Here is a 25,921-nt window from a genome sequence, read left to right on the forward strand (position 1 = left end):
TTTTCACCAAACACTTGCTACAAGGTATTTAGCTCTTAGACTGGTATTAATTAAAAAATTGCATCCGACGCAGAGTGCACCTTTTACTGCTTACCAAGCAGTATTGCAAATCAAAAGTTTTAACAGGTTGCAGTGCCACTTTATATGATCCGGCGTGATTGGCGAGAAACTGCTCCTGTGACACGTGTGCGCATTTTGGTCACAGACACACACTCACTTGACTTGTGTGCAGTCAGACACCCAAGAAGAAAGTCTAGCACGGTCACACATGCATCCCCTTGGGGGCAGATTCAATAGGAAAACAAGAAAGCAGACAGGCTAAGTGGAGCAACACTGGTGTTGCTACAGCTGTCCCACCAAACAGAAAAGTCCTTGGAGCTACACTGTACAGCTACAGGAAAGGGCAGCCAAGCGCTTCGACAGGCATTAAGTTTACAGGTGCATCCCAGACTAAGCCCATGTAAGATGTATTCTTGCTGAAGAAGGCAGATAACGATTATACATTAAGGTTTGTGAGGTTAAAATTGCATGTCAACCGCGTGTCTTAAGTGGATGGTTTAGACATTACGTCATTCTGGACCTGACAAGTTGTAAAGGAGGCACAGGACCATCAAGACCAGACGGTCTCAAGGGGCCTCCAAGACAGGAAGAGCACACCCTTTCCTGTCCCAGATCTTCCAAAAGGGCATTAAGTTTACTTTGTGTTTAAAGTTATCATCCTATCGCCAAGGGTAACTACTCAGCAGAGTCCAGACGAAAGAGGAAGACGACAGAGCTAGAATGAATCAAGCAGCGTTAATAGACTCAGGCCTTGTAATCCATGATAATTAATGCCACTGAACAAATCTATTACCTCAGATTATATTATGGTTTATGGTAAGCAGCTTTACACTACAGTTTTTGCCTCACCCATTCACTCTCACAATCAAAAAAACGCATCTATGTGCATTTTCTATCACTCATCTTTCATACTCATTCACACTGTTGTCAGGAGCAATTTGGGTTAAAGTGTCTTGCCCAAGGCATGTATAGTAGCAGAGCTGGGAATCTAACCCACAGCCTTCCACTTCCACCACTGAGCCACCATCTCCCTTTAACTGTGGTGGCTTATGGATAAAAAAGAAAAATCAAGTAAAAGTGTGTTGTGTGGTCAGTACAAAACGTTCACATCACAGCATCTATGGTTTAGAGACCACAGAACTGTGGAAGAACAATGGGAAGGTTCCAGAGAGGAACCAGGATCTCAGTTAAATCACACACCATCACCGTGGCCTCAATACCTCAGAAGAGATACAGAGAGATGCCAATTCCAAAAGGGAAGCAGAAACTCCTGGTTTTAGTTGGAAGAGAGAAAAAGAAACCAGTCTGACTTGGAAAGCAAGAAACAGTGTCCCCCTTTTTTTTTTTTAATTCTGAGCACATATGCAGACTATGTGGGACTATCCCAGAAGAGCAGCAGCAGCAGCAGAGCTCCACCTGCACAGTGATCTAAATCACAGACAGGCTTCCTTCAGGGATCCTCACAATGGGACAGCTGAGGTTCAACCTTCTTGCAACTTCATCTGATCTTTTCATGCACAAATATCTTAACAGTCAGTGACTATTTTAAATTAAACAGGCCACAATCTGCCACAGTTTTAAAACAGCAAGCAAAATGTATGCCGTTAACCGCACAGCTGAAAGCACATCTTCACAATAACAAGCCCAAGGATACTTGAAGCCACTGTTGAATCTGATTTGAACAGAATCCAACCATAATTGGCCATGGCAGCTCTTCAAAGAAAAAGAAATACAGGAAATAACAAAACAAGCGGATCACGCTTTAATCAGCGAGCTGGCAGCTGAGGAAAGTTTTCACTACCATACACAGATACATGTAGATGTGTAGAAACACACAAACATGAATTGATAGCAATCTGCGAGTGCTGTAAATGTGAAAGAATTAGCATTTAATGGGTCACTATCTGGTGAGGATCAGTCTGGCATTTCCCCACCCTTTCTCCTTATCTACTAGCTGTGCGCTGAAAAGGTAGAGCTTTTGTGTCATTAGCATTTAATGAAGCTTTAAATGCAGTCGACTAAGTGTTGCATAACAAACTCCTTTGTAAAAAAACAAGGGGCTCCGGTGGTGGCTATGCAAATATATGCAATTAAAAGAGGGGGGTGGAAAAATCCTCAGCTGTTCGGCTTAAGGACAGTGGAGTAAGTGAGTCTAGACAAAAGCCTGTTGATCATGCAAGTGAAAACAGCACCACCACTGGTTTGATAGTGATCACAGCAGGCCAAAGGAAAGCTGTGCCGACAGATGCAGCTCAGTATTCATGAACTCATTTTCTTTCTGCTTTATCCTCCACATGATGGTTCTGGAACCCATTGGACATAGGGCGAAATGCAGGGTACACCATGGACACATCACCAGTCCATTGCAGGGCCAACATACAAAGACAAACAACACACTACGGTCAATTTAGACCGTAGTGTCAATCTCACGGCCCATGGTGTGCAATGTCATCCTAAATATGTGTAATTGTAACATCATGACGGATGATTAAGATATAATTTTAATTTCTAATCACTTAACCATTAATTTTTCCCCCAAGTGTTGGATTTTCTTTTTTTCACTGGACTCCTTGGCCCCTCCTGACCAGACTAGAAGTTCATTGGCCCCCAGGTCATTTTGAGTTTGAGGCCCCTGATTTAATCTGCATGTCTTTGGACTCACAGAAAGACCTCGGTCCAACCTAGATCCAGACTGTTGACCTAGTAGCTGTGAGGCAACAATGCTAGCCACTGCAGCGCCATGTGGCCGCAGCTCAGTATGAACATACTCTCGGACAGTTTATTCAAGACGACAGGGCTACAGGAGAATTCCAACCAACCTTTAGCCATTTACAGTAGTTGTGTTGCTTTGGACAAAATAGCTAATCCATAATAGACACTTGAGGAATGTCCTCAGAGGGGCGGTGGGCGTATGAAAAGCATTAACATGTCAAGCATAGTCGGCCTCACCAGCTGCTGTACAGCAGCCACTAATGACCTCCTCCACCCATCTGACAATTAAGCATTAATTAAACTACAGCAAGTGACTTTGGCTGCGAGTGAGGAATGTGTAAACAGCCCGAGTTTGTCTCATTTGAAGCAATCAGAGGACATTCTACAAAAAAAAAAAAAAAACCCTCACCAGACCATAATTGCCAGACTGTGACCATATTTTTACGTGGGCTTGAGAAATTAGGGGCGATGCAGAGTGCTGGAACTTGCTGATGTGACACTATCTTGAGTAGCCATGGTTAATGCAGTTTATGATGAGGTTTCAGAAGGAGGTTGTCAGAGGGCAAATTCTTCTGTTACCCCTTCCACACACGCATACCCCCACACCACCTCTCCCCTACCCCAATTCTACATTTACTTTGTGTTCTACGCAGCTGCAAAGGCTGACATCATTTGAACACTATTATAACTGCTTCACACTGGAAAGTGGTGGGAAAAAAAATCAAATTCACATTTGTTAAGCCTGCAGTCGCCATCTGCAGTCATAAACACGGCTCAATGAGCGATATGGCAAAGTCACAAGGGGAAAGGCTGGGGTAAAAAAAACAGAGGAGTTGCGTTCAATCTCCAGCATCACCTAAGTAAAACGTGTACATGGACCCAGGGAATTTAAACAGAGCTGTCAACACATGCATTAATACTCAAGTGGTGCCGTATCAGTAAAGGAACATGTATACAGTGACCTGATCTAAGCCAGAGGCAGCTCCTGACCTTCACTGCCCTCATTACCGCAGGAGAAAGGGAACCAAAACAGGGCAGAATAAAATGAAATAAATCTCTCCCCCTTTGACTGAAGAATCACTTAACCAACAAAATGAAATGGCACCAGGATCACAGGGAGTGGAAATATGCAGCTGGACAGTCATTTGACATGCTCAGCAAATTAATGGACCCTTGATGCAGTGGGATGACGTCGCCCTACGGCAGCGATATTGACTTTTTTCAAAAGCCCGCATGGGCACTTAAAATGGGATCAGCTGAGTGACAGAGATGAGAAGTGCAAGCGGTATGCGATGACTTATTCTAGACCACACGGAGCCACACCAACAGTCTTCGAGTCCTCTCAAAGCCAAGGCCAGACAGAAGCTGTTTGATACCTTACAGCGACCATATGGTCGGTCATCTACTCACACACACAGGCAGGTTTGTGCAGCGGTTTCTTTCCTTAGAACACTGCATAGGCTTCTCTTCATCTGGTCAGGCTGAACAAAGCATTAATCAAAACCAGTTAATGCCTAACCCTAACCTTTATCTAACCACAATTCTTCAGAAATTAGGCTTCTGTCTCACTAAGCCTTGTATGCACACACAAAAAAACCATGCAAACACTCGCACACGTCCTCAGCGGTGCTGTGCAGGAGACTGAAAATGATGAGAGTAGCAGTGGCTGCTGGGATTGCATGTGCTGACTACAGAAAGTCTACTGTGCAGAGATGAAGCCACATTTTCAGATGGTCATATCATGGTGCCGTGGGTTGTATGACTTTTTTAAAGGATCTATATTTGGTCTATCGCGCCTGGAGCAGGCCATTTTTCTTGTAATAATATAATAACAATAAATAGCTGTTTCCATGTGTCAGGATGCATTTGAAAAGGAGCCACTGTGCTGTGAAGCAGCAACAACCAATAAACAGTTGAATTTATCATGGGTCTGGCAGCAAAAACCAGACCCATGATAAGAATTTAGTCTAAGGCCACATCCATACTTTCAGAGGTGAAAAGTAAGAACAGGGATCTCTGGTATGAGACCAAAAAGGAGGTGTTTTAACAGTTTTTTTTCACAGCTGATAAGGACATTAATGTGAGTAGCTGCTTCATCATTGACAAATGTCAAATGTCAAAAGAAAACAGAGCCAGCAGAATCAGGGTTGTGAGGACAACAGGCCTATCTGGAGCAGAATTTATGCATATAACCGTGCAGTATGGATGTAGCATAAGGCAACAGGTGGCTTTCAAATGAACTGGCCTAGTTATCCAAACAATGTTGTTTATTGCCACACTGGAAAAAATATGTGGACATCCACATCAAATCTACAGTTGAGGGCCTTGAGCCTTAATGATTTTATGCTATTCTGCAGCTGGGGTTGGACGCTACAAGCGTGGTAAGTGGATTAACAGGTTCACACCAAGCAGATTTAGTTTTTATCGTTTTTGCATCCACTCTTTCAGCAAGGAATCATTCCACAGTGGCAGTATCCCGTCCCCTCTGGATGCTTTTAATGTGTGAAAATCAGCAGCTATTTTGCCAAAACTACCAACCAAAAATGCATTTTATGAGCAGCATATAATACATTTAAACGTCGCACTGTAACTGCAAAGCACACAAACTTTCTCATAACAAACTGCTCACTGCCCACCATCTCCCCCTTCCTTTTCGCAATTTAGCAAACCTGAAATCCTCCTGCGAGGACTTTAACTGCTGCTGGTTCACACCTCTCTCCACAATGCCCACGTCAGGGGGTCCAGTGCTCTCACCTCAGGATAGAGAGGCTGTTGTATTAAACATGATGGCAGGAGGGGGGGGGGGGTTACAGCAGCTGTTGAAACACTTTGTCTGTGCACCCGGAGCCCCCAGCCACACCCTCATATGCATGCATACTCACACATTCACAGAGAGTAATAGGGCACGTTTACACCTTATTTCCATCACGAATATGAGATCTGATGCAAATGTACTTCTTTTTTTTGGTCCCGTGCAGCAGCACGCGCTGGCGTCATATGCGTATCGTCATTAAAGGGTAGACTCAAGTTACCATGGGTGTGAGTCATTTAATGACCTTGGGTTAAAACAAACCAGGTCTGCAGCAATTCAGAGATTAAATCTAACAAAGTATGAGTCACGACGACTCCCACCGATGCCCAGCCTACGAAGTCATGATGTCCTGGGGCCGTTCCCAATCCAGTGCTGCAGATATGACAGCAGGGTCCTCGGGACCTTTAAACACAGTCACCATCAACATTGACACATTTTTTTCCAGTGCTACAACAACACAGCTTCCTTTGGAACACACCCCCCCCCCCCCTCAACTGACAGAGCAGTAAAAGCCAGACAGAACACTAACTATATCCTGAGTGACCTTTAAAGCAGACATTAATGTTCCCAACTTACTGATTCGATCATCGAGGGTTGTATAGAAAGTTTGACAACGGAAAATGAAAGATGTTCCTCGCAGAGCCAATGAATTTTTTTTTTTTAAAAACGACTGAATCATACCGAGTTTCTCCAGTTAAAAACAGTCAACAAGTCCAGCCGTCAGACAAAGGGCCCCATTGTCTACACGCAAACTACAACAACTTGGATGCAGAAAAGCTTGGCAAACCAAACACACACGCTGCACTCCTGCAGCTCACACACTTTCTTGGTTTGATTAAGAAATGAGTGCCAGGAAAAAGGACACCAGTGAAAACAACAACACAAAGGAGAGTGATCATACATGGAGAAGGAGGACCGCAGTCGAGCTGCAGAGAAAACATAGCTTTCTTTTTAGTGGCCAAAGAAGACCCCAGTCCAATGTCAATATTAGTTTAACTCTAACCCTGTTTTTGAGAAGGTAAACTCCAGGAGAGTGACCTGCATGGACCAGCCGACCTCGGGGCATGTGCTCGTCATGGTCTAACCATGCGTGAGCTCTTGCACATCACTGACATGTGCTCTAAACACATGTGCGGACTGCAACTTATTATCCTCTCCATAAAATGGTGCTTCAGCCATTTTTTCCCCTCCTTGGTGTATAGTCTTATCACTGATCGACAACTGTTGAAATGGAAGTGTTAAAAATATGGTTCTAATACACAACAAGAGCCTCCCAACATATTTTCATGAAATCACTGCAGGTTGTTTTTAGCGCCTCATATAGTCCAGGCCAGGTCTGTTATTATTTACAGTCCAGGACCCTTTGACCTTTTCTATCTCAGTATGATCCACTCCCTCATCCCTGCCTGGCACCGGAGAAAGTCAAAGCAGAGTCGGTAACTGTTGTTTGATTACAACAGCGTTTGAAGTCGTGTCCATGATGCGGAGGAGGGTGAAAGTGGCGACTGACGTGCAGACTGCAGACGATGAGGAGTTCATCTTCTCCCAACGTGGAAAAACATACACACACCCAAGAGGGAACCATACATCCTCTCACCCTTCCTGTGTGTATCTGTGGAGCAGTCACACAGTTCACACAGACGCTGTCCTCAGGCGTTCTTCCACGGTGGGCCCGTCTGCCAGAGTCAAAACTTAATTTTATTACGCCAGGCCCGAAGGCCACGACAGACCCACAAACCCGTGTTCAGGGACGAGCATTCGTTCGAGGAGGAGAAAGTAAGCCTTTGTGTTTGCCATCCTGAAATTTATAGATGGGAGGACTATGTTCCTCCCCCCTCTCACCTCACCGCATCGTTATCTGCACTGAGTTTCATTTTCGCCAACGTCTCCTTTACACTAAAATTAGCAGGCAACGTATAGTATTATACATTGGTAGTGGTCGGTCTGGTCTGCGGTGTGTCACTCACCCCACATCGACTGTGACACTGGTACCAGACAATAGTGGGAAGACGGAAGCAACAGGGATACCATGGAGTTACAGTGGTTCCTCTTGCGATCCATCTTTCAACTGATCTGATTTATGATAATAAATCATTTTGAGCGCTGCTGCCCCAAGTTGTACAAAGTAAGGTTCACAACAGACATTCTCAGCTATTCTCACACTCAATACGTCAAAGAATTGCACCAGAGATGACGCGGAAATCTGCGTCACGGGCAAAAACGAAGCAGACAAAGAAAGAAATTGTATGTTGACCCAGGTCTTGGGTTCCCACTGATGCCAGTCGACCCGAAGCTAAACCCTTGTGCATTGCAGTCATTTGACGCAGTGAATGTGAATGCCACTGGTCAAAGCAAATGTTTTTTGACCAGTCAGATTAGGGTACAGGGAATAAACCCATACAGTCTCTAACTCTAACTAGTGACCACTTTTAAGTAAAAGCAGGAACATTTTGCTCTCATGGTTGGAGCCGATCTCACAGCAGCTCATAAAACTCCGTGTGCAACCCTGAAGTGACCTCACCCTGAGATTCCAGCTACTCCCCCGCTCCGACGTCTCCCAAGTGTGGGTCATGATGATGTGACGGCAAAAACCCAGAGATAGCACAAACTCATTTCATGACTCTTAACTGATACGTTTCGGTGCGTTGACTTCTAAGAGACTGTGGATGAAAAGTGGCACGTACATGTGATTTGCAGCTAAAGCGATGATTCATGGGCTTAAAACTGCTCTCTCATACTTTGTTTGGTTTGACATTTGACTTCTGAATACACATCATCCGCAGGGAAATTATAGGGCGCCGAGTTGTAGGAAGCTACGCTTAAACACTACTCCTGCGCTGCGCATACAAACCATTGTCTTGCCTCCTTCTACTCGAGTGTAGGAAAGTTCAGATTAAGTCATTAGTAAGATGACGTCTACTCTGTCTCATATTTAATGGGATGAAGGGAGATGGGTGGGGGGGGGGGGGTAGGCAGGAGGAGTGGTGGTCGAGGGGAAAAATGAATTAAAAGCCCTGCAGAATGACATCAGCAGAAGGAAGTAAGGCGGGGGGATGTTAAGAGAGAGAAGTGGGGTTCATACGTACAAGCCTCATGTGCTAAATCATATTGCTCTCTGCTTCTCAGGCTGCGAAATGAAGAGCAATAGCTTTAAAAGAGACAGTAGGGGCCAGTGGAAGAGGAGGGGGGGTGGGGGGGTGGGAGAGACCTCCTCTTGTCTGGGTGTCTGCTGGCCAGGGAAATGAGTAAGAGAACCTAGAGAAACTAAAGAGCTGCCGCTGACAGCCCACTCGGCACAAAGCCCCTTCTCAAAATCCCAGCATGCCGGATGGTTACACAGTGGGCCGGGAGTCTGACGGTGCCCATCAGGAAGTCTGAACATGTCTGAGTGATACTTGACTGCAGCCGTATGACCTTTTGCTAATGATTTTTACAATGACAGTCCACTGAGCTACACAGGCAGCAGAACAAATCTGTCAGCAACCAAATGAACTCATGCCTTGCCTTTACCCGCCCCTGCATCCCAGTTCATACAACGCTATCACGCTCCTAGGACAGTCAACATGTCCCACACTATTATTTTCTCCCCCAGACTACTCGAGTATTAGACCTGACCACAGGCATGTCACGCATGAAATAAAGTCCAAAAACTGGCTCACGCCAAAATCTCTTAAGGAAGAATGTTGAAACAGTAGTAGCGTGCCGAGAGTCACAGGGATTACATCCCAACACAGCCAGGAAGCATCACAATCGACATCACATTCCGATAAAATGTGATTACTAAAGGTTGGGTTTTAGAGGCCAGGGCGGATTAAGAGGTCAGCATTAAATGGCATTTTGTTAATTGAAATGAGACTAGGATTTGAGGAAGAATTCAAAAGGCTTTGTTCTTCTTTGAAGGTGCATGAAGGAGATGCTCTTTTAGATTGGTCTCACAATTTGAGAGTCAACAAGAACATTAATGAAATGTCCTCAAAATATTCAGTTACAGTGCGAAGTGTGCACACTGGGTGTGTGTGTGTTTGCGCGCTGTGCGTAAACATTGCGTCCAAATGGCAACAGTTAATACGCACAGCCATCATGATTTAATGTCCGAGTCAAAAGACCATCCCACAAAATGTACCGAGGGAGAGAGAGAGAGAGAGAGAGTTCTCCACTCCTATTGGAAACTTGCTCTGTAACTTTAACAGGGGAATTTGTAAATGTTCAGAAGTTTGGCAAAGACCTCCGGCACAGACCAGTGGAAAGTTTGCACGCTGCGCGCAACATATTTGTGTACAACTGGGTTTGTGAAGCCCAGATGGAGACTATAAAAAAAAAGTGTTTTTGTAGCTTGGTGCTGAAAACAAATCGTTCTCTCTCTCTTTTTTTTTTAAAGAGTAAATAATAATAATAGCGTTTGTTACAGAAACTCACCTGGCAGAATCGGCCAAATAAAAGTCAACAGCGTATCCGAAGTAGCTCCCCTGTGGTCCGCTGTAAACAGCTGGATTCTCCACGTCCAAGTTAAACGCCTCGCACGCAGGCTGAGAAAAAGTGAGCGATAAAGCGACGATACAAAGGAGGGATTGGGAGAGAAGGGCCACCATCCTCGGCGCCTTTACGCAGAGCCGTACCAATCCCATTCTGTTGCGCGTATACATTAATCCACCCGAAGGGCTGTTTTGGAAACGGCGAAAGTGTGCCAGTCTTCGCGCTGATCGAGTCTGAAAGCGGTGGCGGCGGCGGCGGCGTGTGGCTAAAAGTGCATCCCTGTAACTCTAGTCGTCCAGTATGTGCTCCGTCAGCTCCTCTCTCTTGTGTCCTTCTCTGCCTCCTGCTCGCTGCCTCTCTCTCACACGGCGCACGCCTTCTCCGCTCACCTAATCGTGATACATGGAGCAGCAGGGAGTTCCCACAGCCGTGACAAAGTTTGGAGGAGGAGGAGCCTCGTTCTGTGATTCCCTAAAAGAGGGCTCTTCTCATGATCCACTAACCCAGGGGTCTGCAACCTGCGGCTCTAGAGCCTCATGTGGCTCTTCAGCCCCTCGGTAGTGGCTCCTTCTCGCATTGAAGAAAAAAAACGTTTCATGTTTTTCACACTTTTTTGTCAAGTTAAAGGCGTATATAATAGTGTTTTGGATATTTTGTCCATCACATCCAATTGGAAAACCTCCCCTGAAAGCCATAAAAGTAATGCATACATGAAGAAATTCCCATTTGGAGTCCTGTCCATGCTAAGATCCATATCCTTAGGCCAGGCATGTTTTCTCATACATAAACTACATAAAATTGTACATAAAATTTCATCTCAAAGTCATTTTTTACACTTTAGAGGTTTGGTATCAACGTGCGACAAACTGTAGTTCTTTGAATATAGTACATGTGTAAAAACAACAACTTTACATGTTATTTTATCTTCATTTTAAGGATGAAATAGGTTTTTTGCGGCTCCAGAATAATTTTATTTGGGTGGAGAGGGGACAAAAATGGCTCTTTTCATTCTAAAGGTTGCAGACCCCTGCACTAACCCCTCTCTCTCTCTCTCCCAAGAGTATATGTTTACAAATGAAGTGAAAATGTGGTAACTTCTGCAGTTCTGACTCCTCAGACTTTCTTATCAGTCACACTCACAATACTGACCTAAAGAACAATGGATGTATTATCCTCCCTTTGATCCCTATCTCACACTTATCTTGACCTTTTTGGGGTATTTAGTTGAAGTCAGGGAAGGTTCCTAAAAGGTGATGGAAAGTTCAATGACTCTCCAAATGTCCTGCCAATATAAGGTCAGGTAATGAGATGCCTCTGCCGTACATGACACGGTGGACTTTATCGCTCGCTGGAGGTTTTCAATGACAAGTCAGCAGTTCAAACTCGTATGAAGCACTGTTTGTGTGTTCTTTGTTGCTGTTCCTTTAAGGCAACGTTATACTTCTCCGACTGCGTAATGCGTTATCCGACTGCGTAAACCACGGAGACCCCTCGAGCCTTCATACTTCTCCGTCGTGGTGCCGGATACGCACTGCAATTTCCAGCCTGATCAGTAGGGGTCGCCACGCAAGGTTGTTGTGCTTTTAGCTACAGTGAGCAACGGCATCCGAGAGAGAAAGACTGTTGTTGTTGTTGTTGCAGCGGAAAAACATTGAAACAGTGGCCGTTTCTCACTTTTCTGTGTCCCGGAACGCAGTTTTAAGATCATTTGAGGTGAGAAATTAGCCATTTTAGAGTCTACAACATGTGCTCTGTGTATTAAGATATGACATATCTATAGTTTGGCAGTGATCAGCTCCGCCTCTGTGGACGCTCGGTGAGCACAGTGGCCGGCACAGAGCAGCTTAGTTCGGCCTGTCCTGAGGATCAATCTTAGCCCTTACCGTCTCCGTTGTCCCTTGACGGAGTGACGGACACTTAAAAAATATTTTGTGTAGCCGGAGACGACGCAGAGGCTCTGCGTAACGTACGTAGAGCACTTTTACGCAGGAGTATAAATTGGGCTTTAGTAAGTTTGGTAAATCCAAACACCAAGTCACACATTTGGGCCCCCCCCCCCGTGTGATGCGATAATCGCAAATCTTCTCTATCAACTGCGGCGCAGTCGGCAGCACACGCGGCAAATTGAATCAGCTTCCTGTTGACCTTTACGTCACCGACAAGCAGCGAACAGTGAGATGGATCGTGCTGTGGTTCTGTATGTAGATGTTAATCATGGTACAAATTAGATGGAGCGTGGCTCTTGTGGTTGCTGTGTTGTCCAAATAAAGATGCCACCGACATATGATTTCCGGCAACAGTACAGCAGTTTATACATCAACCGGGGACAAAAGACTAGCTCGGTTTTAGTCAGACTAATGTGTTTATGTGAGAGTAGCAAACCGAGTAATTGTCAGTAATTGTAATCTTGGCTCAACAGTGCAGCACAGAGTTCTACACAAAGCCTTCCAGCCTCAGAGGATTTATCTGTCCAGTGGATACATGTTATATATGATGGCAATGTGCCTGCTAGAGCCTGCAAATGATCACTTTTCCAAATGCTAACTGCTGTTAGCTCCCAGTAAGCCTCTGTGGCTGATGTAATTTCCTGTCCCTTAAGTTTCGTTTTACTTTTTTTTTAAGGTGGACCTAAAGAGATATTACTAAACAGAGTGTTCTGAACAGGGCTGTTTTGACAGGGTGATTGAACTGCTGTGGTGCTTCATCCTTGAGGTATTTTGACCAAAGCATGTCACAGACATGTTCATTTAGGGCACTAGGTTAACTTAGATAAATAGGGTATAATATGGGACCTTTAATGATTCCATAAAATGTTGTTTTAATAAAGCTGATTATAAGATCTTTCATTGGTCCTCAGTCAGAATAAAGCTCCCAAATGTAGCGCACCAAAGAGTGAACTTATTTGTACAACTCCACACTAATTATAACTCTATCTCACACCCATGGAGCTGAATGTGCGATCCATATGTATCTGCATGTAATTACAGTGTTGATCTCATTTGGTTATGTGATGTATTCTCGGGGGGGCTGTGGGAAGATTTCATATTCCCGACTGTGAGTCACACAAGACCAAGGAAAGTGGTAAATGAGACCTTTAATAAACCTATCCAGACTGGATGGAATTAGTGACTGTTGGTTTAGCTGATTCACTTGAAGCCTCGCGGATTGAACACGGGAGCCAAATTTAGCTGCAGTTGCAGTAGCAACATGAACTCTCTGTCAAGTGCAGCTCATATTTATAACTAGTCCAAAGTGCCCCAACAAAGGGAGCGAAGTTTAAACTGAGTGATGGGGGGGTGATCCACAGCGTATGAGAGGGGGTTAAGTTCACAGCTGTTGGAGGCACATGATGGTTCAAAGTCCTAATCCTGGAAGGGTCTCATGCTGTTTTTAGGTCGTTTAAAATGAACGATAGTCAGAGTTCAAGGCACAGTAGACTGACAGCCATCGAAACAGAAACAGAACTTTCCCTATAAAATCTTTTTTTGTTTTCTATCAACATGCTGTAGTACATATGCCAGGCCTGTATGTGGCGCCATTACAGAAATACACCAAAAATTGCATTAATGGAGAGGGTAAGCATTGTCACACAGGGACAAGGACTTGGACCCAATTACATGACTCGGGAGAGGAAGTGAAAAATAAACAAACTTTTAAGTGCAATAAAAAAACACTCCTAAGAAGGAAAAAGTACTAACAAAAAACAGGGTTAACGCTAACAACCAAAGTCACTCTTTTGAGGAAAACGAAGAATCAAAGAACACTAATTTGAGGTAAAAACTACAAGAAAAAACAAGGCAATCGGAGATGGCAGAATTTACCTCGCCTCTGGCGGCCTCTGCTGGTCAAATTGGCAAGTGCAAGTGTGGAAGCACAAACAAACAGACAGACACACAGAGCCACCAAAAACAATAGTTTTTTCACAGTCCGTGGGGTAAAAGCAGACCATATATATACACGGTAATGGGGAACAGGTGGAAACAATCAGTGCGGGGCAGACAATCACACTGGCGGGAAAACACAAAGGGGAAGGAGAAAGTTACCGGAAGCGAGAGGAGAGAGAAATTTCAAAATAAAACAGGAACCAACAACTAAACACCACCAGCTGTCTTGGTTATGACAAGCATGCACATAAAGCAGGCCGTGTGCATCCGTTTCTGAGCTGTGTACATGTATACAATCATAGAAACAGAGACAGAATGGACAAAGCCAGGGGAACTAATGGCGAAAAGACAAATGATAATATAAACATCGAGTCGACAGCGAATGTAAGTGCGAGAGAGAGGTGGGAGCGTGACATCATCGTTTTTCCAAAGTAGTGTATTGGTTGTGTACGCCAAAAACCCACGAGTGGCGTTTTAAGATTTTCCCACACTTGGACTTGTTTTTCAGAAACAGCGTTTCAATTTAGCCCAAAATGCCGGGTGGATAAAAAGCCAATACGATTAAAAAAACTTACGCGGATTCTCCTGCACTTGTTTGTGTGTCTGCGGCCCCTGAAGTTTCCCACGGAAGTCAGAATTTTCGGGTTTCCAGACTACGCACCACATGCAAACTCTGGAATAGAAATATGTTAATGCGACCGTCACAGTTACTGATGAATTAAAATAATAGTTGTGTCAGCTGATGTCACTTTGATTTGTGGGGTCTGGATATTCTTGTCCCTGAGACCTCGCGTATGTAGGTAATTCATCTGACTTATTTCCCCCAACACAGTGAACCACGCACCCACAGGTATGTCTGACCCCATGAAACAGGAGGACCAGGACATGAAACAGGAGAAATGCAACTTTCAACAGCTTCGTCCCCCTTATTCTGTTCACATCTGTGTCATTCAGAAAGCAATTCACCCTACAAGCCAGTGTAGGTTTGTACAAGTGTGTCACGTTCTACATATTCTGTGTGAGAGGCCAGAGTCTGTTCTGCTGGCTAACTGAACAGTATTTTCCATCTCGCTCCAACCGTGATTTCTGTTAAAATAAGGGGGGGAAGTGGATATTTTCCAATGGCTCCGCTTTGACATCATCACTCGGCCACTATGGCAACTGATATGAGGTGCAGCAAAACACTTCTAGAACATTTCACAGGACTCTGCACAGCTGGCCGTATATTTTAAATATAGACCTAACAAATTTGCACTTCTGCAAGGCATACACACACACACACACGTACGCACACATATATGAGTGTCTGTGTTTGTCTGGCACACTCACACATACATCACTCTTCCTCTCTTCTTATTAATAGCACGACCAGAGGGCCACATTATCTTCACACATTAATGTCAAGATATGAATGTGTGAATGAGAACGCTCATGCATCCGCGTTTTCATTTTCTTTCCACGTTATACGATTTTTACAAGGCAACTAAAAAGATGTGGCTAAACACTGTATATATATAGACTAGCCAATTATACGTAGGAAATGTGTGATTATTATTCACCGTCTTGCCACGAGTTTCAAGATGAAGCCAAGCGACAGTCGCTTAGCATAGCTTAGCATAAACCTTTAGCCAACGCTCAACTTTAAGGGAAAATGAGCATGCTAGTTTTTATCTTTCGCTCTGTAAAACAGCTAATAGCCTACGCGCACTTTCTGAAATGTCAGACAATGTCTTTAAATTTATGTCTAAATGTTTAAGAGTAGCCGTGCTAATTTTAGACATACTTACATTCAGGAAGTGGCTTCAGATGCGGCCTTGTATGCTGCACGTTAGCAGTGGGTGCTTATAGTCTTGCTTTGTCAGCTTTGCCAGTTAACACTGACACAAGTGATAGCCCTTGACATGCTAACTGAACATGTTTGAAAATAAAAAACGTTGGGTATATATAAAGTATGACGTATCATTTTTGCCGAAGGCTGACAGCTAGACGCCAATACAACTAGCATACACACACATACAAGTCTTTGGCCAAACATTTGGCAGTTGCATTGTGGGTAATGTAGACACCTGATGTAGGGGTTAAAAATCTGAGGATTCTTCATCTTTTTTTTTACTCCTTTAAGTGGAGTGGAGTGGATACTGACTACATCATGTCTGAATCATCAAAATAATCAGTTTGATCAAAAACAATAATGGCATTATCACTGTTATTTTGATGGTTATCAGGGTGTGAAAAGATTTAAAATAAGATTAAAAAAAAGGTGTTTTGGAAACCAATTACTGACTAGTTTTAAGGTAGTTTTAATCCCCGAGGCACCAGCCTTCACCCCACCCATCTCATTTCTCTTTGTGGCCCAAACAGTGGACACTGGTGGGCTCCATGGGGGCAGGGTAGGGGGAGACACTCTGATGGCTGCCATTAGGCAACTGTTGGCCTTTCAAGTCACAGAATAAACACATTTTTACCACTCTGGGAACAGACAGCAAATAAAGTGCACAAGCAAGTTAATAGCTTGTACACACACACACACACACACACACAAGTCACCAGTCACAACAAGCAGCTACTGTTTGTTCCTGAAGGCAGGGTGGCCAGTTCCTTTGGATTGGATTGGATTCTTGATTAATTTGCTTTGGGTAGAAACGTCGGGGGAAAGGAAATTTGTGTTTAAGATGGGAAATGTGGTGTCTGTGCAGTACGATATATTATGTAAAAAATCACAATATGTGTGTTGGAGAAGAATTGGTTAGGTTGCTTGGATGGAACCCCCCCCACCCACACCCCCCCCCCCCCCCTTTGCCTAAAAAGCCTAAAGAGCCCCTGAAAAGTCTTTCAAACACAGAAAACAAGCTTTCCTTCCTTCCTCTAGCCCCACCCCCCCATCTCTACCCAACTGTCGGAAAATGATGCGATACACATCTTGCAAGCAGGAAATTCCTCCAAAGTAAAAGCCAGCCTGGCATCCTGCTTTACCAGGCCCCTACTGTTTGTGTGTCTCTTGACAAACACACACTATGCATACATACCCACTGCGACATTCCCCACCAAACAAGGAGGAAGGGGTGGCGAGGTATTGTCTCCTGCTGCTTCCAGACAGCCTGAGATATTGCACACTGGACGACAGATTTGTCATGAAGGAGTGGAAGTCCTGAGCTGGCCCGTGTTGTTTGAGTGGACTCCCCATTGTTTTCAACACAAGCTCTTAGCAACCGAGTGCCTGAGTGAATCATATGATTGTTTTAAACGGCAGAATATCATCCCAGAGGCTCTGTACAAGGCAAATGTCACCCAGCTCGCTTCAATATTTCCTCTTGTGAGCTTTTACTGTCAATCCAGACAAAGTGAGACAACGTGTGGGGGGAAGTAAGTCGATCCAAACAGTGTCCGTTGTTTGGTTGCCTTGTTAACACAGCCTCAAAATGAGCAGTTTTTTTTTTTATGTACATCTGTTTGTGAGTGTGAGGGAACAGAACAGCATGTTAGGTGCTGGAGGGAAATGACCCCACTAGCAGCTCCATTAACCTCATACTACAGTTCATAAGACTCACAAGTGTCCACAACAACTGCGTAAACAGCCGGTGCTCAAGTGTTTAGTCTCTGTCGTGCTGCGATGACTTTGTTTGCTTAAAACACAACTTTTTTTTAAGAGGTGGCGTAAAATGCTTGACATCATTTAATGGGAGGTCACTGTGGCAGAGTGGCAAGGAGCGACCAAGCAAGACTAAGCACTTGGGTACAATTATAAGTCAGAGCATTCTCTCACAAAACATTCTCCACTGAGAGGATTATGGGCAGGGAGTTCTGATTCCAAAACAAAGTAGAACATTTCAATTGTGAACAGAAACACTGGAGCAGAAAGATGACCGTAAATAAGTTGTGTGCACAGGCCCCGTCGTCCAGGTTTGCATTCAGGTCTCATGTTTAGGGTGTCATGTTTTATTTGGATGGCCTATTTGTCTCTCAGAGTAATGGCGTGGCCCCATGACCCCCCCTCCTGTGTTTTGCTATTGGGGTGGGACGTGCTGCGCGGGGGGGGGGGGGGGCCTCCGCCGAGCCTCACAGCCGGGAGAAGGAATGCGGCTGTAAAATGGTGTGGACCTGGGGTACAGCAGGAGAGGGGCAGTGAATCAGTGTGATCACTGCAGAGCCTCAGGTTATTGTTTCACATGCCAATATTCACACACACACACACACACCCCCCCCCACACACACACACACACACACACACACACACACACACTCCCTCCCAATTTGCCTCTGTCGAGTTCCCACACCTACTCCCCATGGCAGTCATGCTGGACACAATGCATAAGAAAACAGTCGCACCCGGCTTCCCATGGCACAGGCGAAGTGCACTTAAAGTGAAAATAGTATACAGAAAAACTGTGTCTCTTCTTATATTCACAGACAAAAACATCAACAGTGACAATGTTATTACTGCAGAAACAGCATGACAGAATCAATGTTTTGCCGTTTTAAACAAACATATACACAGAATGAGAGACACAATAGAAGGGGACACATCATTCTATTAAAAGGACATTTGATACTCCATTTGAAATCACTAGTGGAGACATTTGTCGAAGACCTTGACTGAACAACAATATCTGTTCCCTCAAAGGCCCACAATGTTTCTATTCTATTTATTCTGCATCATCAACAACCACATCTATGACGAAAGTTGATATTTTGTCTTTCTGGGTTTTCTTCCTTCCTGCGGTCAAACTTGAATCAGCGTTGGATTGTTATCGTGCACACTATCATTAGAACTGTATGTATGTTAACATGCAGATAATTAGCAGGTATGATGGTGATTAACCATTTTAGGTTACCCTGAAAGCGTGTTTGCCAATAATAACTAACCGGAAAGTACAAGTAATGTAGTTTTGCCGAAGTATTATTCATCAAGTTAATGGACATCTGTCTATTTTTACATAATGGAGGCAGTGTATATAAAGTGCATCACCAAAGTTGCAATGCTGTTGGAGCCAAGAATGTGTGTACCAACTTCGTATATGCGTCTAATTGTTGTTTGGGCTATTTTAGTCTGGATGTAAATGTTTTAATGGAAGCTTTCAGCCTGCTATCGCCCGCCCGTTGGATTACATAACACATACCTTTTAACATCTTCTGTTCTGGTGATTTACAGGCACCATTATTCCCACTTATTATCGCCCATCTGACTACTTCCTGAAGTATTGTGTGTGACATCCTGTCCAGACTTTACTTAGCCAAGGCTGGTGAGGGCTTCCAAAGAATGTACCAATACCTCAGCTGTGTCTCTTTCTGTAAACATCGAGAAAAACAATGTTTGGGATAGTGAGTCACAATGCCCATTAAAAAATTTGCACCACCCCTGGCTTCCCCTTAATCTGTCATACCCCTCCTTACTCCTTATAAGTCAATGTTGTTATTAATGCTGTCCAGGCCACCGAGGTGTCGCAGCACACTTGAATAGCCTTATATAGACGCCATCAGAGGTGTGTGATCGGCACATCGGTATCAGCTGGTGTGAACCGACACGCGGAGGGTATTCTGTCATCATGCTAATGTAAAAGGTCGCATTATGTGGTGGTCTCGTGATGCAGCTCAGTCCATCCATCTCTCTTCCCTTGTATGAATAAAGCCCAATTCATACTCCTGCGTAAAGTGCTCTACGTAGGTTACGGAGACCCCTCTATGTCGCCGGAGAGCCTGTCGGAGAGCCTCTCCGTCGTCTCCGGCTGCACGAAATATCTTTTAAGTGTCCGTCACTCCGTCAAGCGACAACGGAGACGGCAAGGGCTGCGATTGGTCCTAAGGACAGGCCGAGATAACGCTACTCTGTGCCGGCCACAGTGCGCACCGAGCGTCCACAGAGGCGGAGCTGATCACCGCCGACAACGTCGCTGCCAAACTATGAATACGTCATATCTTAATACACGCAGCACATGTTTAGACTCTAAATGGCTAATTTCTCGCTTCAAATGATCTTACAACTGCGGGGACAGAAAAATATTTATTTCAGGTGCGAAACGGCCACTGTTTCAATGTTATTCAGCTGCAACAACAACAACAACAGTCTTTCTCTCTCGGACGCCATTGCTCACTGTAGCCAAAAGCACAACAACCTTGCGTAGCGACCCCTACTGATCGGGCAGGAAATTGCAGTGCGTATCCAGCACCACAACGGAGAACTATGAAGGCTCGAGGGGTCTCCGAGGTTACGCAGTCGGATAACGCATTTTCGCAGTCGGAGAAGTATAACGTGGCCTTAAGGGGGGCCCCCACTCAGCAGAAGCACAGGATGAGGGGTCCTGGGAAATTTTTGGCATGATTTTATTACCTTTTTTTTTTCTTTCTTTCTTTTTCAGTGGAGGTAAAGACTAATGAGGGCATTTGCGTCGACTTCTCACGTAGCATGTCCTCCGTCTGGATAGGGTTACATTCCAAACAAAACCAGAGACACACAAGCAAACAGTGCGGAGGGGAAGTGAAGTGTCTTCTCTAATGAAGGGTTACGAGGTCAGTAGCGTTATTATGGTTCGTGCGTAGGTTTCCTACTCGTGCCCAAAGTTTACGTGTTAAATAACCTCTCCAACAAGTCACCTGTTTTCTGAGTTTATTTGTTCAATGACAGGAGTCCAAGCATTCCACTATATGAGCAGTATGTTGTGCGCGGCAGGTATTAATATAACATGAAATATGACCGTGTTGTTGAAAATGATCATTGAAATACAAGCTAAAGCCAGTCGGAAAAAGCTATCAATGCAGGTATTTTTATTGCCGTTGAATCCAGTTCTGGGACATCTCCATGGAAAATGTTTCAGCGGGACAGTCGTTAATACTGAATCTGTGGCTGGTGCACAATTCAAGCAGCATCTGGACTAAAAATAGAGCCTCGATCATTTATTTTATTTTCTCCCGTTGAGGATATGAAGAAATGTTGAGTATTTTATTTAATTTCTGCTTTATTATCATCAATGCTAACATTTCATTACTGTTCTACCTGTAGTTGCAGCTTATAACCATCTAGTTGTATCTTTACCTTTGCTCTTTCGTGACCTTATTGTAACATCACACCATGGACTACAGTTAGCCTTTCAGCTAACGCTGCCATATTTACAGAAATGCTGATTAATGTTGATTAATATGACTTGTTGGTGACAAATTACTTATATTTACATACTTTATTAAGGAAAGGATCTTTATTGTATTGAACGTAACACTGACGCGGCGAGACCGTGCAAACACAGAAAAGTCCCAGACTGTTAATCAACAGTGCTAACTACTAGCATACTAGCCCAGCATCTGGACTAAAATAGAGCCTCGATCATTTATTTTATTTTCTCCCGTTTATCTCTTAAGGATATGAAGAGATATTTTGAGTATTTTATTTAATTTCAGCTTTGTTATCATCAATGCTAACATTATTATTCAACATTACTGTTCTACCTGTAGTTGCAGCTTATAACTATCTAGTTGTATCTTTACCTTTGCTCTTTCGTGACCTTATTGTAACATCACACCATGGACTACAGTTAGCCTTTCAGCTAACGCTGCCATATTTACAGAAATGTTGATTAATATGACTTGTTGGTGTCAAATAGACACATCACTTATATTTACATGCTTTATTAAGGAAAGGAAAGGATCTTTATTGTATTGAACGAAACACAGACGCGGCGAGACCGTATAACACACAAAAAAGTCCCAGACTGGGACTCAACAGTGCTAACTACTAGCATACTAGCCCAGCATTGACACATGCTGCTATATTTGAAAAAAAAATGTTCTCACAGTCAAACATTGCGGCCAATAATCCCACAATCCTAATCCCAGTCTCACTGTGGTTGTATATTAGAATCTTTAAAACTCTTTTCAAAGGAGAGGAGATTCATTTTATTTATATATAACGTCCCATGCTGTCGAAATCACCGCGTTAAAGTCTTCATTAGCGACCGCGCTTACCGAGGTCATAATGAACACAGCTTTACTTCTTTGTGTCATATTAAAGTATTATAATATTATGTGGGATAAGTGTAGTGTCGCTGTGACTGAGTATTAAATGCGTTGTGGTAATATAGCAGTGACAAAATGCAGTTTTGTGGACCACACATATGCGGTAACAGTAATACAACACAGCTCAGGGCTTATGGTAAGGGACCACCTACACACTGCAGTGGTGTCTTCCCCGTGGAGCAAATGACAAAATACAGATTTTTTTTTTTTTTTTAACAACAGTAGCTTCACCTACAAAACACATTTCCAGTGGAACACCATGAGCGGAATACGACAGGAAAGCATTAGCTTTGCCAGTGACTTTCCATAAATTCACCACAGTAGAGCTGGTAATTTATTTACCTCACTTTGGTTTCGTAAACAAGGTTTCGGCAGCAGTTTTTTTTTTTTTTCCCATGGGAACACTAATGAGCCCTCAAATCATATCCATGAAATATGTGACTTCTATAATTTACCTCTGAGACAGAGTTTCTGCAGCCAGCACATAGCATTCCTGGTTGCACTGTTGTTCAAATGAGTTTACTTACTCATTTATTTTCAACAGTAAAATGAAATTGAACAAGTAAAAGGCTGTTTTGCGTTAAGATTTCAGCAGATGAAAGCATAAATAAACCAATAAGGCCTGCACGTTCGGCGTATATACACCCCCAAATCTGTCTAACCCTATACTGATTTCTTTCGCAGATTGCTCAAATGAAAATAAACTGAAACACGACATGTCTGCGTCCAGTGTCTGAGGCTCCTACGGTCAGCGACACCACGGCTCTGGAAGCTGATTCATCTCCAACCACCTGGAGACTAAATGTCTCACTGCTCCGAGAAGGAATTGACCATTCATGGTAAAACGTGCATCTCGTATGAGCACGCATCTAACGCTTGTGCTAAACGGTTGATTCATTCTACTTAATGAACTCCCCACGGGAACAAATCCTGTGCTCCTGATGCCTGGTGACTCAAAGGCGCTCGCTGCGATTCTAAATAAGGAAGTGTATTTTCCCCGTGCTGTTTATCAGCGCGTTCCCTGCTCACTAGTACTTACTGTCTGTGTCTTTATGACCTGAAATAGAGTACAGGAATAAAGAGAGCGGAGAAGTGAGAGGAGAGGAGACTGAACGGCCGTATGAAAGTCTTGAGAAAACAAACGATTTGCGCAAATTATGGCTATGAATCACCTCATCCGACGTCCCAATGTCCCGAATTACACAACACGTTCAAATTCTACTCCCAACACACAGTTTGTCCAATAAAACACTATTACGCCATACTTTCTCACATTCTCTCACAGTGTTTATGTTCACACTGCACAATGCTGCCGGCTACATTTATAACAGGCTTTGTCGCCGGGTGGTTATCTGTACGTTACGTGTGCATGTGTTTATAGCGAAGGTGTCAAATCAATAAGGTGTCAAGCCGCAGAGATGTGTTCTCACATATACAGCAGGCCCCCGGTTTTTTTTTTTTTTTTTTTTTGAAGAATTATCTCGGTTAAGTGCTTTGCTGGCTTCCTCCTTATCACTCAGGAGTACTCATCTCGCAGCAGGATGGAGAAATCTCGTCCCTCCAGTGAGGCCAAATAACGGTTAAAAGTTTGTTATCTGTGCCGTTTCCTCTCCTCTCCCCCTTTTTCTCGTTCTTTCATTCATCCTCTGTAGCGCTCTGCTTTCCACCATCACTCCCCCAGTGGTTCCCTCTCTGAAAGCCTCGCTGCCCCCATGTGCAAGCGCGTCTGGTTTCTATTAGCGATCTGGCATCTAAGCGTGTTCTAGCCTAGGTACAGGAGCTGTGAACGCAGAAATTTCCCTTTTTTTTTTTTTTTACAACGCAACCCCCACGTCTCACTCCCGTTGACTCACACACAAATGCATATATAATATATGAATTCACAGCTCAAACTGAACCCCCCCCCCCCACACACACACACACACACACAATCTCACCCCTGCATCTGGGAGACGTCAGACATGGAATATTTGAGTCGTCATGTGAACGTGTGTGTTAACATATTGGTTTCCATGAGTAACAAGGAGGGGTAGACTCCCAGAGGAGCTGTTGTCATGGGCGAGTCCAGTTCTTTTGGACGGACCCATCTAAGTCCATCAGGATTTGGCCCCCGAACCACAACTACTGAAGGGTTGTGTGTTCCTCCTTGATTTAAAATATATATATATATATATATATATATATATACATATATAATAAAAACAAAAAAATAAATACCTCATGTGAACGATAATGACCTCTGCGTTGGTGGAAGACCAGAAAGGAAAGAAATATCATATTGGTATGATGGGAGGATCACAGGGAATCTTTGAAGAGTCTGTGAAAGAAAGTGGTGAGAAAACATTTTCATCATCTGAATCTGGAAAGAAATCACACGAGAAGCAAAAAAAGCTGCAAATCGAAGACCATTCATCTACGAAATGACGTAGACTCTATATCACTGAACCATTTTCACTTATTGAGATGAATAATCGGTCACATTTAATTGCTTACATTTACCGTTAAAGGGATTATTCAATTGTTGCAGGAGACTGGGAAAAGAAATGACTCCGAAAAGAACTGGCTGCTATAACACACATTATTATGTTGGACAATTAAGCCCACGACGTAAACATAAACAAAAGGGAATAAAAAGTTACATTTATTAGGGCTCTTTTTGCATTAGACGGTTGCCGTTATGGGCAAATAAAAGTTTATATACCCTTGTAATAAAAAACATTTCCAATTCCAAATCCACAGCCTTCATTCCTCATTATAACAATATACAAAAAGATAGTTATAATAAAGCTAATCAAATGAAGTGGGTTTGTTTGTGTTTTAGTTTCACTTTTTAGAGTGGTTTTATTCTGGGACTCAAAATGGTAGTATAGTGGGCGTTCATCTTTTAATGACCATAACAGAAAAACAAAAATCTGTTTCAGTGAACACATCAGTATTTCACATCCAACTTCACAAAGAGTCTCCTGACCCACAGAAGCCTTAAAACAGCTGTTTTCACCACAGAGGGCTGTGCAGTTCTTCTCTGTGATAAGTCATCTGATCATGTACGGCGTGACACGTCTGCCTCTTTGACAAAACATATGCTCAGATCTGCGTATTTTATGTTACTACACATTCATAAAAATGAAGATTTAATCGGTTTTTTTGACTCAGTTGCTCAGATTTGACTGCACCCTGCCCGTATTGCATATTCCCGTGCCTGCTGCCATAATTGCTTCCATGTCTCTCAGTTGTGGCGCGGGCCGTGCTCATGATGTTACTAAGAGGTGGAGAGGGGAGGCTTCGGATGAGGACAACAGAGCCCAGCTGGGTGGGGTCATTTACTGGCCGTGGAAAGCCCGTTCTCTCAGCTGAGCGTTGCGCAAGCTCGATGACACAACCGTGGAGACCTCTCCGCGAGCGCAAAAAAGTGACTAAGGCGTTCCTTCACTCATACGTGCTATTTCCATTGCAGTCATGTTGGGCGTCCTTGCATCCTGAACCGCAACCTCCTACAGCCAATTAAAGTCACCACACACTAAGCAGAGGAGAAATGAGTTAAATTCAGGGCATGAAAGCATCGTCGTGTCGCTCTCTGGACTGTGAAAGGGCCTTAGATGTGAAATGGAGATACGGTGAATTGAAACAGATTTTGACGGAGCGTCATGCTTCGATTTAGAAGGCTGTTCTGGACGGCAGATATTTTTAGGCAATCAGAATTAACGCCATCCAGCTGTTGAAAACGAGCAGGTGAGGAGGCTGAATTCCTTCATCTGGTTCCTCTGACCTCAATCAGCCAGGTGTTCCCTTCACCTCTTAACCGACTTCTTGGTAAGAGAAGATCTGAGGTGACACCAGGACAAACATCATTCCAAAGCCTTGAAAACATACTCCGACAAGCGACGCGATGAATTTATGCCGACTTATTTATCACTACCACATTACAGAAACTCAGTCCTAACAAGTTGTAATAATAGCATTATGAGGAGAAAGCAATGTG

At 43.8% G+C, this 25,921-nt stretch overlaps 2 protein-coding genes across 2 annotated transcripts in view; both read right to left on the bottom strand.

The window, feature by feature from the left end:
* The window catches only part of itga5 (integrin, alpha 5 (fibronectin receptor, alpha polypeptide)), a gene marked incomplete at its 5' end in the record, with an annotated part of 35,679 nt that extends 25,470 nt beyond the window's left edge, over nucleotides 1–10,209 (bottom strand). Inside the window, one exon of the mRNA XM_083894835.1 lies at nucleotides 10,001–10,209. Within this exon, the coding sequence (XP_083750961.1) occupies nucleotides 10,001–10,209 (209 nt within the window). The remainder of the gene's footprint in view (nucleotides 1–10,000) is intronic.
* pou6f1 (POU class 6 homeobox 1) overlaps nucleotides 1–25,921 on the bottom strand; it is a gene marked incomplete at its 3' end in the record, with an annotated part of 195,233 nt that overhangs the window by 114,587 nt on the left and 54,725 nt on the right. The window lies entirely within an intron of this gene.

Source organism: Microchirus variegatus, assembly GCF_963457635.1.
Source record: "Microchirus variegatus genome assembly, chromosome: 9".
Lineage (NCBI taxonomy): Eukaryota > Metazoa > Chordata > Actinopteri > Pleuronectiformes > Soleidae > Microchirus > Microchirus variegatus.